This window comes from Gymnoscopelus microlampas, assembly GCF_963454915.1.
Source record: "Gymnoscopelus microlampas genome assembly, chromosome: 16".
Lineage (NCBI taxonomy): Eukaryota > Metazoa > Chordata > Actinopteri > Myctophiformes > Myctophidae > Gymnoscopelus > Gymnoscopelus microlampas.
This window is the reverse complement of record NC_139953.1, coordinates 21249107-21264007: the sequence shown is the minus strand read 5'-3', so window position 1 is coordinate 21264007 and position 14901 is coordinate 21249107. Positions and strand designations below refer to the sequence as shown.

Sequence of the window (14901 nt, the reverse complement as noted above, 5' to 3'; positions counted from 1 at the left end):
CACTCGACGTCCAGTGTTATGACCCTCATGGAGCTAGTTTTTTAATAGAACACAAAATAAAGTGTGTTTGTGCGGGTGCGGACGTGCCTTCATTTGCACTTGCTTGCATGCGTATGTAGGTAGTGTGGTGTTGTGTGTGTGTGTGTGTGTGTGTGTGTGTGTGTGTGTGTGTGTGTGTGTGTGTGTGTGTGTGTGTGTGTGTGTGTGTGTGTGACTACAAGTTTCCTGCCATGGAACGGTGTCCTCATTGCCCTCTTCTCATCAAGGAAATCACTGTGACCTTTGACCTTTGCCGGGGTCACCTCCAATGCGTGCTCTTCCTGTGGGCTGGGCTGTCGTCGCGCACGGGGTCGCTGCCTCTCATTGTCCCTAAAGAAGACCAATGGCCCCACGCACTCCAGGTGGCCAGGCATGGGACACGACAACGCACGCAGAGAAATTACCGACTTTCACTGACTTGTGCTGAGTGCGGTGAAAAATGTACCCCCAAAAAAGAAAGACGCACATCCGTGCATGTGGATCTGAGTGTGTGTGTGTGTGTGTGTGTGTGTGTGTGAGCTGTCCCACAATCCAGCAGGATAAGGGGCTGCTGGGAGTGATCTAGCAGGTGCTGGCGTTTGCACAGAGACGGAGTCATACAATAGAGCCCCGGCCAAACCATATCACATGATAACTGCTTATGTAATTAGTAGTTTATTAGGTCAGCCTTCCTCTCGGAGCCTTCACCCCCCATTGACTCTGTTACAGCGGAGGGTTTACTGGCTGCTGGCCTGGTTAGAGTTCCTTCAAGTGTGTGTGTGTGTGTGTGTGTGTGTGTGTGTGTGTGTGTGTTTACAACCTTGAAAGAATTGTCAAAGTCTTCATTGTGATACCGAGAAATAGGAACGTAAAGTACTACTGCGCTAGTTCCATTGATCCAAGCTGGAACACAATCGGTTGATTTGATCATTAAACCATTAAGACCTGGAACGCATCTGTGTTTTTGATTTGAGCTAAAAAAAAGCATTATTTTACACTTTGGCTATTCAAAAAGTGAAAGTGTGCGCAAATCTTTGAATATATATTGTTTTAAAGCGAACATTTGTAACTCAAATCTTTGCTTCTGGGGGTCCCTGGAACAACATATTTTGAGATGGGGGTCGGCGGCCAAATACATATATAGAAACATAAGATATAGAAACGTACGTTTTTTTCAGAAAACTGTTGGGATTTAGAAGACATTTGTAGAATCGGCTTCAGGTCTTAATGGGTGGTCAGATGGGTGGGCTGCGAACGCTTTTGAGATTTTCAAGTGGGCCCCGATCCAGGAAAGGTTGGGAACAACTCATCTAGGGCTGTGTGACTGCAGCATAACGGTGTTACCATGCACGCAATTCTTCCATAGCGGACACCACACGCTGGCTTAGGGCTCATTATGAACATTAGTAACGCTATACACCGCTTGCCAGGAGGAAAGTGGTCAAACATAACCACTTTCACTTACATGCATCATATATTCTGTATGCGTTGCGTTTTGCACTCATTTGCACACATTATTGGCACAATTCTCCATTCCACATGTAAATGATACAATTAGCATTTTACCCACTTGCAGAGTGCAAGTCATTTCTTAGCATTTAGCTTAACCTTCTTACAAGTTAGGCTGCAGTAAAAATATGTACACAACGGAAGTTAAATGCTTCTGCCAAAGCATTCAAACCAGTTGGAGTTCACAGTCTATAACTCAATGTAAAGGAGTTGAACGGAACTAGAAAGGCATGCCAAAGATTTCAGGCTAAACCAATTAACCCATTAAGACCTGGAACTGTGTCATTTTTAGATTTGAGCTAAAAAGCATTATTTTACACTTTGGGCTATTCAAAAATAGCAGATATACAAGCTCATAGCGCGGCACCGAGTGCCGCGCTATGAGCTTGTAGATCTGCTATTTTTTTTAAATCGTGAAAATGTGTGCAAATCTTTGAATATATATATTTTTAAAGCGAACATTTTTAACTCAAATCTTTGCTTCTGGGGGGTCCCTGGAACAACATATTTTGATGGGGGTCCGCGGCCAAATACATATCATTTTGGGGGTCCTTGACATGAAAAAGTTTGAGCACCACTGATACAGAAACATACGTTTTTCAGAAAACTGTTGGGATTTAGGAGACATGTAGAATCGGCTTCAGGTCTCAATGGGTTAAGTTGACTAGCCACACAATGCCCAGATCGGCACAGTGCTCCGGAGAGATTCTTTCTGAGGTTTATGTGTGTGTGTGTGTGTACATGAGTGACACTGTGCATGTGTGTGTTGCACGGGAGGTTAATTTATAGAGAGCAGAGCAGAAAGGAGCTTCTATTGAGTGAGTCCCATTAGCATTAGCTTCGGCCCTAGCCTGGCTGTTGGGGGTGAGGGGGGAGCAGAGGGCTCAACCATACAGGCCTCCATTCAATTAGCATCTCATTATGTTACCATGGTAGCCGGGCTTTAAGGGGGTGCGAAGGTTTCCCATACTGCCGAGAGAGAGCGTAAACATACAGTATTTGACTGACACACACACACACACACACACACACACACACACACACACACACACACACACACACACACACACACACACACACACACACACACAGAGGAGAGTGTTGCAACCTGATTAGCTTGGTTTGACCCAGTCACACACCTAATGGAGAGAGAGTGGGCTGTCATTCAAGTTTATGCCCGAGTGTAAGGAAAGAATGGACATTACAGTGACAGTGTACACCCATTTGTGTGTGTGTGTGTGTGTGTGTGTGTGTGTGTGTGTGTGTGTGTGTGTGTGTGTGTGTGTGTGTGTGTGTGTGTGTGTGTGTGTGTGTGTGTGTGTGTGTGTGTGTGTGTGTGTGTGTGTGTGTGTGTGTGTGTGTGTGTGTGTGTGTGTGCGCGAGTGCGTGTGAAATGAAGATTGACTCAATAAGACCCTAAGGGTCAATTTAATATTTCACACAATCACCCTCTCTGTGATTGATGTGCTTTATCCCAATTCTTTTGAGGGGTAGGAGGAGGGCAAGGGAAGGGCTGACATTGTGCAGTCACTACAGCCGCCCCCACCTATCTCTTAGCGAGCGTGCACACACACACACACACACACTCACACCCTCTCACACACCTGTAGGGCATTATTATCCAGTGTCACAGATCCACCTCTTTTGCTCGGCTCACATAGCCGTTTCAGTTTCAAAACATACAGTGGCTCAAGTCTCTCAATTCCTCTTTTTTTTCTCCTCGTGAAACTTTTTACCGGCCACTTAAAACCTGAGCACATCATCAGAAACCCCTCTAGCCTCCTTTCTTTTTTTAACAGAGCGAGAGAGGCATTGATGTGGTGGTACCCCCCCTTGCTGGGGAGAGCTAACCACAGGGTAACGTGTGTGACTAAAGGATGTTTTTCGTCGCCGTCGGTTTGAAACCTTGTATGTGCAAAAAAGCAAAACTATCACTTTTCAGGAAATGAGGGGGGAAAAAAGAATCTGTGTTCCAACGGATCCAATGTAGTTATTATTTAGCCACAAGCTCTTGTTGATACTTTCCATTGGTTCAATATTTATAAAAACCCACAGACACTCTTATTCACTTTCACTTTTACTTAAAAGAAAATGTAAAAAAGAAATAAAAAGAAATGGCATATCTACAAGCTCACACACGTGTGACACTATAGGATGACGAAGTAGTTAATTGATTAATAAAAGCACTAAAAAAAAGTGTAAACTTGGAGATGCAAGGTTTCTGCGCGACGGCAACGTTTTTTTGTTCTAGGGAGCTCAGGGCGAGGCTGCTCATCCGTGAGGTTTCTTTAACCCATTAAGACCTGGAACTGTGTCATTTTTAGATTTGAGCTAAAAAGCATTATTTTACACTTTGGGCTATTTTTGAAAAATCGTGAAAATGTGTGCAAATCTTTGAATATATATATTTTTTAAAGCGAATATTTTTAACTCAAATCGTTGCCTCTTGGGGTCCCTGGAACAAAATATTTTGATGGGGGTCTGCGGCCAAATACATATAATTTTGGTGGTCCTTGACATGAAAAAGATTGAGAACCACTGATATAGAAACATACGTTTTTCAGAATACTGTTGAGATTTAGGAGACATGTAGAATCGGCTTCAGGTCTCAATGGGTTAAAAGGCTCAGAGGCTGGGAGTGTTCTCCTTGTGTTTTAAGGAAGCTTCCTATCCTAGTTGGTTTTTTTTTGTTGGGTTTTTCCCCCCCTCCCCAGTTCACTGTGCTGTTTATTTAGGATGGGTGAGGAGATGACTCGCGCACATGTACAGAATACTTTTTAACCCAGTTATTTTCCATGCTCTTTGGCTCGCTCTTGAGCACTTGCCCTCTCTCTCTCTCTCTATCTCCCCTTCTCCCAGTGGTGGAAAGTAACTAAGTACATTTACCTTAAGTACTGTACTTAAGTACCGTTTTGAGTTATTTGTACTTTACTTGAATATTTTCAATTTCCAATCTCTACTCCACTACAACTCAAGAGGCAAATATTGTACTTTTACTCCACTACAATTTTTTGAAAACTTTAGTTCTAGTTACTTTTCAGATATCAATTATGATATTATTAAACATCCATTAGCCACTTTAGCCCTATTTTATACATATGGCTATTTTCAAACATTTTTGTACTTTTACTTTTGGTACTTTAAGTACATTTTCATACCAATACTTTTGTACTTTTACTTTTACTAAATTGTGAATTCCGGACTTTTACTTGTAACAGAGTACTTCTGCATTGCAGTATTGATACTTTTACTTAAGTAAAACATGTGAGTACTTTTTCCACCACTGGCTTCTCCCTCTCCCTCTCTCTCTTTCTCTACCTCCCTTTCTCTCTCTCTCTCTCACTCTCTCTCTCTCTCTCTCTCTCTCTCTCTCTCTCCTCGTGACTATCCTGTGGAGGGAAGTGGAAACCCAAACAGGCTGAGTCTGCCCTGTGGTTTATTCTGCTTCTTCTTTCCTCTCTCTCTCTCTCTCACTCCATCTGCTCTTCTCCTTCTTTCCCTTCTTGTTGCATACTTTCTCCGTTCGTTCGCTCCCTCCTCCTTGCCTTCACGTGGTTGTCCACTCGTTCCCTCCACTGGTTGATGTCCCACCTCCTAATGACTCTTTCATATTGTTTTTTTTATCATTACATTAATTTGTTTGCTGTTATTAAGGTTGAGATCCTCCTCTCCTCTCCCATTCCCTTACCCTCCTCCCTCTCCTCTCCAGCTTGTTCCTCTCAAGCCATGGTCGCCTGGCTAGTCACTGAAATACCACCACTGACCCCCAGTGGTGAACAGCCAGAACTGCAGCCTCCTTGGCTTAAAGCCCCTCAGATATACAATACATGAAATAAAGAAACCACAGCTTCAACCCATACATCATACTATAATTCTAGTAACCTCTGTAGTGGTGGTGAGTACGTGAGTGAAGACACCCGGTTCTCCTCACTGGCTGGACCAATTGCTCTGATTTTGCACACAGCCATTGACCATTACCATCTGAACGCAACTGTGAAGCCCGTTTTTCAATTTCATCAAATCTCAGCTTCTTATTAGCGTTTTTCTGTCAAACACTGTCGCCATGGTTACGGGCCTGCCCAGCTATGGGACGAACTGCCTCCCGGGTTGCCAGATCATGTGCGCATATCCCCCCACGGATGCGCTGCGCCGACGGGTATGGTCTAGTATGTTCTAACTTAAACAGAGTGGGAGGCTGTTTGGAAGAGTGACAAGAAACATGAAAGATGATAATGATGTGTGATGTGAAAGGGAAGTTTGTGTTTGTGTCCGATGTTCATTCTCTCTCTCTCTCTTGCTTCTCTCTCTTGTGTTTCCAGGATGTCGCTTCACAAGTCCAGCTCTGAAGACGGCTCTGGAGGTGAGTCCAGAAGCCATGCGTTTTTTTTTTTATTGCAGACTTATTTTTGGTGGTTCACATTTCTCACCAATCAGCCAATGATGCAATAGCAAGTGTAGACATATAGAAGGGATTGGAGGTTGAACGTGAGTACCTTGTGAACGGAACAGCAGAGAACTAGTGAGGTTAAAGCGATTAACCCATTGAGACCTGGATCTGTGTAATTTTTAGATTTGAGGTAAAAAGCATTATTTTACACTTTGGAATTTTTGAAAAATCGTGAAAATGTGTGCAAATCTTTGAATATAAATAATTTTAAAGCGAACATTTTTAACTCAAATCTTTGCTTCTGGGGGGTCCCTGGAACAAAATATTTTGATGGGGGTCCGCGGCCAAATACATATCATTTTGGGGGTCCTTGACATGAAAAAGTTTGAGAACCACTGATATAGAAACATACGTTTTTCAGAATACTGAGATTTAGGAGACATGTAGAATCGGCTTCAGGTCTCAATGGGTTAAGAGAAAACACCAGTGAACATGGAGAGGACTTTCCAATTCACCAGAGGCATTATTCATTCTGGTGTTCAAGGTTGGGCTGGGGCAGGTCCGATACCAGACTGATGCATGGTTTCACTATGACCAAACACGTGCACTTGGTCCACAGCAAGTGTGTCCATGCATTACTCTCTTTTTTTAAAGACACAGCATTTTTCATACAGAACATACACTACATTCAAAACAGCGTTCACACATTGTTAATATTTATACATCACTTAGTTTATGGTTTAAATATTGTATGGGAACAGTTGGTCCTGGCGAAGAATATCACAATTACTTTCCTCAGAAAAGAGTGTGGGACTGTTAGGTCCCGGTCTGCGTCCTTGTCTGGACTGTCTGTGTGTTCGTTCGTCCTTTGGTTTTGTGTGTGTGCGTGTGCGTGTGTGTGTGTGTGTGTGTGTTTGGCAAGGCAGATAATGAGCTTGTACCCCGTCTGTTTGGACAAGGATAAAGACGGAGAGAAGGCACATCTGTGCAGGGCATAGAAGGGTCATGCTTTATTACCTTGAGAGAGGAAGTACGCACACATGCGCTGACCTTTTTTTCTCCACACAGTTTTGATGTTAGTTATAATGGCCTTGAAAGAGTAGATGAATAGGCTGTCCCATTTAATCAGACAGCCAGTCATTCTCTCTCTCTGAGATCACGTGCTTCTTTCCTTCTGGCCGTCATCATGCAATAACAGAGACAAGGACACAAACTGTGGTTTGTGTGTGTGTACGTGTAGTTCTCTTTTGTGTTATGTGTGGATGTGTAGTTCATTCGTGACTCAGCCTCACCTCTTGTCTCTTCAGGTAAATGGGACAATAAGAAGAAGAACAAATCCTTTTGGCAGAACTTCCGCAAGTCGCAGCACAAACCCGCCGCGCGGCAGACATCCAAAGGTAAGGTTGTGAAAAGAGGCCGACGTGATCATTTCTGACCCGGCCTCACACACACACACATGACCGCGTTCTTAATGCTGACCCGTTGGTTCTCGCATTCTTTATGCCATTGAGACCTGGAACGCATCTGTGTCACTTTTTGATTTGAGCTAAAAAAGCAATATTTTACACTTTGGGCTATTCAAAAATAGCAGATATACAAGCTCATAGCGCGGCACCGAGTGCCGCGCTACGAGCTTGTATATCTGCTATTTTTGAAAAATCTTGAAAATGTGTACGCATTTTGAAAATACATATTCTTTTAAAGCAACATTTTTTCACTCAAATCTTTGCTTCTGGGGGGGGGTCCCTGGAACAACATATTTTGAGATGGGGGTCGGCGGCCAAATACATATCATTTTGGGGGTCCTTGACATGACAAAGTTTGAGCACCACTGATATATAAACATACGTTTTTCAGAAAACTGTTGGGATTTAGAAGACATTTGTAGAATCGGCTTCAGGTCTTAATGGTGTTAATGCTGACCCTTTTGGTTCTCGCTCTTCACCCTTCCCCCCCCGGCCGTTTCAGGAGAGGACATCGGCTACCTGGCCAGCGAGATCACCATGAGCGACGAGGAGCGCATCCAGCTGATGATGATGGTCAAGGAGAAGATGATCACCGTGGAAGAAGCCCTCGCTCGGGTAGGGACCGCGTGCTCGGAACCACATCTCTGCCTCGTGTCCCGTAAACCTCCCCCCACCACCACTAGGACCCCCCCCAGCCCCCCCGTGCCCTGTCCCAACCCGACCCCCACCCCACCCCACCCCCCAGTCTCAGCCTCCCTTCAACCTCCAGATCCCCCTCACTGCATCCTGGGTTAGGACCCCCTTCCCCCCCTCCTCCATCTCTGCTACCTATTTCCATCATATAGCTTACTGGCTTACTAAAACGACTCACTGGTACTAACCCTTTACGAGGCCCTGCTCTGTAGCGCTGCATCGCCTTCTCTACAGTCACACACACACACACACACACACACACACACACACACACACACACAGGGGTGCTCTACAGAGGGCCAGGGGTTTAGGAGTCTTTTGGTGTATGTGTGTGTGTGGGAATGACGTGTCATTCAGTCCACACCACTGCGGTTGGTGGACACGTGGGGGTAACACCACAGCGCCACCTGTTGGACCGGGTGCTCTGGTGCATTTTCTGCGTGTTGTGGATGTCATGTCTCAGGTGTACACTCGGTGGTGATTTTTTTGCCAAATCTCAATCACCACCACCCTCGCTGGTGTCTCTTCCTTTCTACCTTCCTTCCTTTGACTTCTTTCCTTTCCTTCTGTCTGTCTGTCTGTCACCTCCTGGATAATGCCATGCTTAAAGGAGGACTCCAGCCATTTCTTCCAGCCTTATCTTTATGTAATTGGTCCTCACTAGCGCTCATTATAAAATGGCACAATCACAGTCCACTCCCTCTGTGTCTCAAAGGTGGGCTATAGGGACAGTTCAGACACCTGCCGACCAGTGACGTCATCAATGAGAATCCCAAGCTGATAGAAACGACAGCCTGTCTCTTAGTGGGAAGATGGCACACTGAAATAGAAGCCGTTTTTCTTGCATCAGTAAAAACATTTTTAAAAGAAAGTTTGAAATCTGCCTAGCGATGATGTCTCTGTAAGCAGGTTTTCTGTACTGTCCTCAGACAGAAATAGAGCCATCTAATAATGAGTGAGGACCAATTAACATAAAGATGAGGTTGAAAATGGACGAAGTGCTCCTGTGAGGATAGCATGACTACAACCCTAGATCTGTCTCTCTCCACAAGGCAGACATTGATTCTTCCTTCCCCCCACACTCCTCTTCTTCACCAGGATCTCTGGCCTGCTATTGGTTGATGATCTGAACTCGGGGTTTTCTTCCCTCCACTGCCGATTGACAATCAATCCACTCTAGAATCAATGATTAGCCTCTGTGGACAGTTGTGTTGTGTTGACTCGTCGTTGTGTGACTGACTGCCTGTGGCGTGTCTGACCAATACATTGTATTGGATGTTTGTCAACACGTGCGTGACATGCAAATGTGCCTGTATGCTGGTGGTGGGAAAAAAAAACGTTCATATCAGTGAACGAACGATTTTGTTCACGTTCACGGCAATGATTCGTTCAAATGATTCGTTCAAATGATTCGTTCAAATGATTCGTTCAAATGACTCGTTCAAATGATTCGTTCAAATGATTCGTTCAAATGACTCGTTCAAATGACTCGTTCAAATGATTCGTTCAAATGACTCGTCCAAATGATTCGTTCAAATGATTCGTCCACGTTCTCGTTCAGTAGCGCTATTTTCTAGTGAAAAACACTCCTGTCCCGTGCACGGGGGGGGGGGGGGGGGGAGGGGGATGAGGGGCACGAACGTTGGCGTGAACGTAACCGTTTCAGCAAGTGAACGAGCTCGTTCACGTTCGCGACAATGAACTAGTTCTTTTGAACGAATCGATCGCGAATGACCCATCACTACTGTATGCAAGTGGACACACGTTTTGAATGCACCTATTGTCCTGTGTCAGTCCCGTTGGTGTTTGTCTGTTGTTTGTCTGGCGTGTATACGTGTGTGTGTGTGGAGAGATCTACCATGCCGGGCGCTAGTAGCGGGGCAAGCCCGCCCTGTTCTCCCCTTTGTCTCTCTAAACTCTTCTTCTCCATAATAGCTGAAGGAGTATGAAAGCAGCAGACAGTCCAGCAGTGCAGACACTGCAGAGTGGACTGACGGATCCTCACCCAATCTAAACCAGTCCTCAAACTGCAATGTAAGTACCCTACTACCCCCCCCCCCCCAACCCCCCCCCCCCCCCCCCCCCACACCTCAATCCCTCCCCCACCTCAATCCCTCTCACCTTTCAGTGACCTCAATCACATTCCGCCCCAAAAGAGGATCCTGAAATGGAACGGCCATTTTCATGTGAGCTGTGTGTGTGTGTGTGTGTGTGTGTTTGGGTGTGTCATGCATTTGAAGGTGCAAAAGGTGAATTGTGTGTCATTCTTAATCCCTGGGTTTAACTTGACGTCCTAGACTTGAAATCCATCCCACATGTAAACAACAGGGTCGCAAATGTGAACTCTAGGCAGCAACACACAAACCACCTCCACACAACGTTTGTTTCCTTTCCTCTTTTCCCTCCTGCCTTCCTGCCCTCCCTCTCCCTGTCTTCTCTCTTACCCTCCTGCCTTACTGCCCCCTCTCCCTGTCTTCTCTCTTACCCTCCTGCCTTACTGCCCCCTCTCCCTGTCTTCTCTCTTACCCTCCTGCCTTACTGCCCCCTCTCTCCCTGTCTTCTGTCTTACCCTCCTGCCTTACTGCCCCCTCTCCCTGTCTTCTCTCGTACCCTCCTGCCTTACTGCCCCCTCTCTCCCTTTCTTCTCTCCCTCACTTCATTTCTGTTCCGCTGTTCTTTCATCTCACAAGCTAAGGGACTTTCCTCCCGTGTAGTATTGTACGTACTTTCTGTTCCACCACTTTGTTCTCAGAGCTCAGCTCAGAGTCACACAGACTCTCAGAGTCACAGAATCTGTAGCCCTGACACAGGGCTACAGATTCGTGCCTACACCTTCGTGCCTTCATTCACAATGAAGGCACGTGTATCGTAAATCCTTGTATCCAGGGTTGCCAGATCTGCTTATTATAAGTTCCCCGCAACATTTGAAAATAGCCGATCTACAAGCTCACAACGCGTCACATCGTGAGCTTGTAGATCTGCTATTTTCAAATAGCTGATGTATATGTTAAAGTGCGCATGTGGTGCCCATAGTGACTATGGGCAGAAGCGACTATGGCATAGTCGCTTCTTTTGGGCTGGTTTTCCTAGACCTGGTTGCTTGTTTCTCTCACAGAATCTGGCAACACTGCTGGTATCCCATCGTTTAGCGTCTAGAGGGAAACTCTGTCCTGGCGTGGCTCATAATTGGCTGTTATGAGTGACGAGGGTATTTGGGGGTATTTTAGCTTAAAGACGCACTGAAGTGACATTTTCGGTCATTTTATTTTGAAGGTTCAGCCCGAAACGTCGGCTCAACGACTCTAAACCAATCAGAAGGTCCCATCCCTTCAGGCTATGGGACGTTGGATCTCAATCACTTCAGCCGTGCTGGCACACGGCTAGTGTTTGTTTACAAGTGAGAGAGAGACGGCCAGTGAAGCACGTTTGCTACTACCTGGCTTATTTCTAACCTATAATGTTGTCAGATACATATTTTAGTGTGCAGATGAAGTTTAAAATGAGTAATACACTCATCTTCAATGAGATTCAAAACGGAGTATCTCTGTAATTAAAATCAGCTGTGTTTGAAGAACGTGCAGCTATGGGAATCAAACAGGTGCATGTAATCAAGATTCATTTATATTCACGAAGGTCGAGTTATGTCATCACGCAGCACGTTTTCGTTTACAGGAAGTAATTAAGATTGGCTTTTTAGGGACTTTAGATGTAAAAATACACAAAAATGGTTTTTTTTCTTTTTTTTTTGGCATCTAATGTTAGGTATGCCCATATGATGACCACGGATATGCTCTAAAAGTGTAAAAAACATATTTTTCATTTCACTACACCTTTAAGCCTACTCTAGTCTAGCCAATCAGCTGTAATTGTAACCTGCTGTGTGGTCTGCCAAGTGGGCCGTCAGCAAAAATGTTCTATCCCCACCGTGATCCTCCTGCCTTTGGCTGGTGGTGAATCAGTGTCCTCTAGTCTACTCAGTGCTGGGGCATTGTCCTCCACAGCTGCGTCAACTGGAGAGGAGACCTTAGTCGGTACCTCTCCAGCTCCCTTGTGAAGTGAATGAGCTTATTGAGAAGACTTCATAGGGCCTTGAGTCAGTCACAGAGTTGAACCTTGGGACAGCCTGCTGCTGTAGGACCACAGTGTTTTATTTCAAATGTTTTTTTCTTTATTTTTTACTCAAGACAATGAATGTGTGTGTGTGTTTATTAGATGTAGGTCAGATACTCTGGTGCTGGACCATTGTTATTCATTGTGCCGTACACATTCAGATGTGTATGGGAAGTAGCATGCAGTAAAGTCAAGTCAAGTCACACACATTGTTTTGTACTTGCATAGATATATTTTGCATTTGGTTTGTACACAGAAATAACAGCTACTCCCTAAGTCGTGTGTGTGCGCTCGTGCGTGCGTGCGTGTGTGTGTGTGTGTGTTTTTGAAATGCACCACTAATACCCAGCTTAACACACCGTTTCACCTGAACAGCTTGCCGCCTTGAGATACTCTGAAAACAGCCCCCTGACATCTGCCCTTTCCCACTTGCGGCAATTGCACGCATGCAGAATTTGTCATCTTCTTGCAATTACAATAAATGTGCGTTTGACACTGCAGTCTAAAATAATCTGGCTTGCTTGCAGATTTTGCTTACAGATTGTGACTTTCACGAATGCAAAGATGTCCTTGGCAATTGTTATTTATTTATTTTTTCATTTCCATCTAGTCAACCTGGCAACTCATCTCCATGCCTGGACTTCGGTGTATGTTTGAATCAGAGTGGCTTGCCATGCCAAATCGTTCTTTGAAGACAATCAAAGTGCCTCGTTAAACTCCTCTCCAGGGTATAATTGATTATATCCTTCCATATAATAGAGGACGTCTGCCTTCTGCCCTGCGCAGCCCTCAACCTTGAGCATTGCCTGGTGTCTAGCAGGGGCCACTTGATGCGGTGTGATGTACAGATTGCTAGTTTGCTAATAAGCTCCGTTGACCCTTGTCCCCGTGCCACTAGAGGTCTGTTTCCTGTCTTTATAGCTGAGTGATTGATACAGTAGATACGGGGAGGGGATAGAGGGGATGACTGGAGGTGTATTGTTCTGAGGAACACACGGCCTGTCTTCAGGGATGTGAGCACACACACATGGACTGTGGAGGCAGAGAGGAAACGGGTTGGACAAAGACCTCTCATCCCCCCCCCCCCAAGGCCCCAAATGTCTTCTGTAAATACCCCCGGTACTGAGTTCCAAAACGGACCACTTCAGGAAGTACGACTGCCCCGTCCAGGGCCCTCGGGGCGTGTGTCATGTAATGCTGCCCCCTAAATCTAATAAATGGAATTGGGTCAACTTTAAAATGGTTAACGGTCGTGTGTGGCGGTGCTAACGTGCACGCACGTTTGAATGTGCACACTTGTGCCATACATGTTTTGCGATATACAGTCCAGTGCGTGCGTCCGGTTTCGTCTGTGGCCGCACTCTCTTTCTTTGAATTCATTCAGTCCCGTTTGGTCCCTCCGTCTCTGTTTCCCCCTGTCTGTCTCTCTCTCCAGTCTGTCTTCCCCCGGCGGGCGATCAGAGCCCCTACATTCCAGGGCCGACCATTAGGGATGGGGGGGCCAAGGCAGGGTCAGCGGGTCTCAAACGCTGGGATTGTTCTCCGGCGCACAACACGCCTTTTCTCTTCGAGCTCCGTCGGCACGGCACTTCCAAACAAGTCCCTCATTCCTTAAGAACTGCTGTTCACTGACTGGCCGTGTTGTAGAGTGCATCCAAATCTGGCTGCGTGTGCGCCGCGGGTATTGATATTGTTTTTGAATCGCGCACGCACGAGCTTGTGCCACTGGATATGTGGCACTATGGATACAGCAAAAACCACTCTCGCTTAACGTGTGGGATTGTTGACACGGGGGAATAGTCATTTTTGCAGTCCTGAAAGCCTGAGGCGGTGAGTAGAGGGAGAAACTGGGACTTTTTTTAATGCTCTGAATGTTTTTTTTTTCTCCAGGATTCTCTGTCTGTATTTGGGGCACAGGAGCAGCTGTGTTGTATCACTCTTCTGTGTGATTCTGCCTGTCTCTTTCCTCTCTTTCTCTCTCATTTACATGGATGGCGTCCCTCAGGGCTATATGTTAGGACCTACGGTACTGTTTGCCGTTACCTCTTTTCCATTTCGTACTCCCTTTCTCTGCACCGTACCCAGCAAAGGGTACAGTCCTCTTTCTTCTCCTCCCACTCCTTTACTCAGCAGTTTCACTGCATTAAGGACTTTGTTTTATACATTATGTTTAAGGATTTAGTTTGATACGTATGTTTAAAAGACTTCTAATAGCTTTTTTTCCTGCTCAAAGTCATTCCACGTGTCGGACGCTTCTGATTTCATAAGAGACTTATTTGCTCCTTAGCTCCACTGTGTGTTCTACTCAATAATAGCCGTTGTGTGAGATACAGGACCACCAGACTTCCTCCTGTCCAACCTTTTTGTGGGCTGGCTTGATCCCATAGTCTGTCTCTCTTCCTCGTCTCCCCTTTTTCAATCCTCCCCAGACGCACAGACCCCGTTATTAACTGTACATTTTTCCTGCAACCCGTCTTACGTTCCACATGTCCGGCGGGCCGGGGCGAACGAAACGTAGAAGCAGCCAGACTTGTGGTGGTTCGGGGGTGGAAGAGTTTCTCAGGAGGAATCGGGGGGCGGAGAGACCGTGAAGTTAGGGGGTTTTCAGAGCCTCGTTCTGTGGTTTCATAAAGCCCGAGAGGGCCTGTCAAGAGACCAAATGAGAGGGTATACACACACCCAGTGCCGGTCTACTGCCCCCCCCCCCACCCCCCCCGA

At 45.8% G+C, this 14901-nt stretch overlaps 1 protein-coding gene across 5 annotated transcripts in view; it reads left to right on the top strand.

Annotated features, from left to right (window-relative positions):
• The window catches only part of sash1a (SAM and SH3 domain containing 1a), a 292082-nt gene that overhangs the window by 243345 nt on the left and 33836 nt on the right, over positions 1 to 14901 (top strand). For 4 of the 5 annotated variants that reach the window (XM_084083287.1, XM_084083290.1, XM_084083291.1 and 1 more), the window contains exons 5-8: positions 5847 to 5887; positions 7222 to 7311; positions 7883 to 7995; positions 10009 to 10107. In XM_084083287.1, coding sequence (XP_083939413.1) covers positions 5847 to 5887; positions 7222 to 7311; positions 7883 to 7995; positions 10009 to 10107 — 343 coding nt within the window. The remainder of the gene's footprint in view (positions 1 to 5846; positions 5888 to 7221; positions 7312 to 7882; positions 7996 to 10008; positions 10108 to 14901) is intronic. The other variant, XM_084083288.1, reaches the window with a different exon arrangement.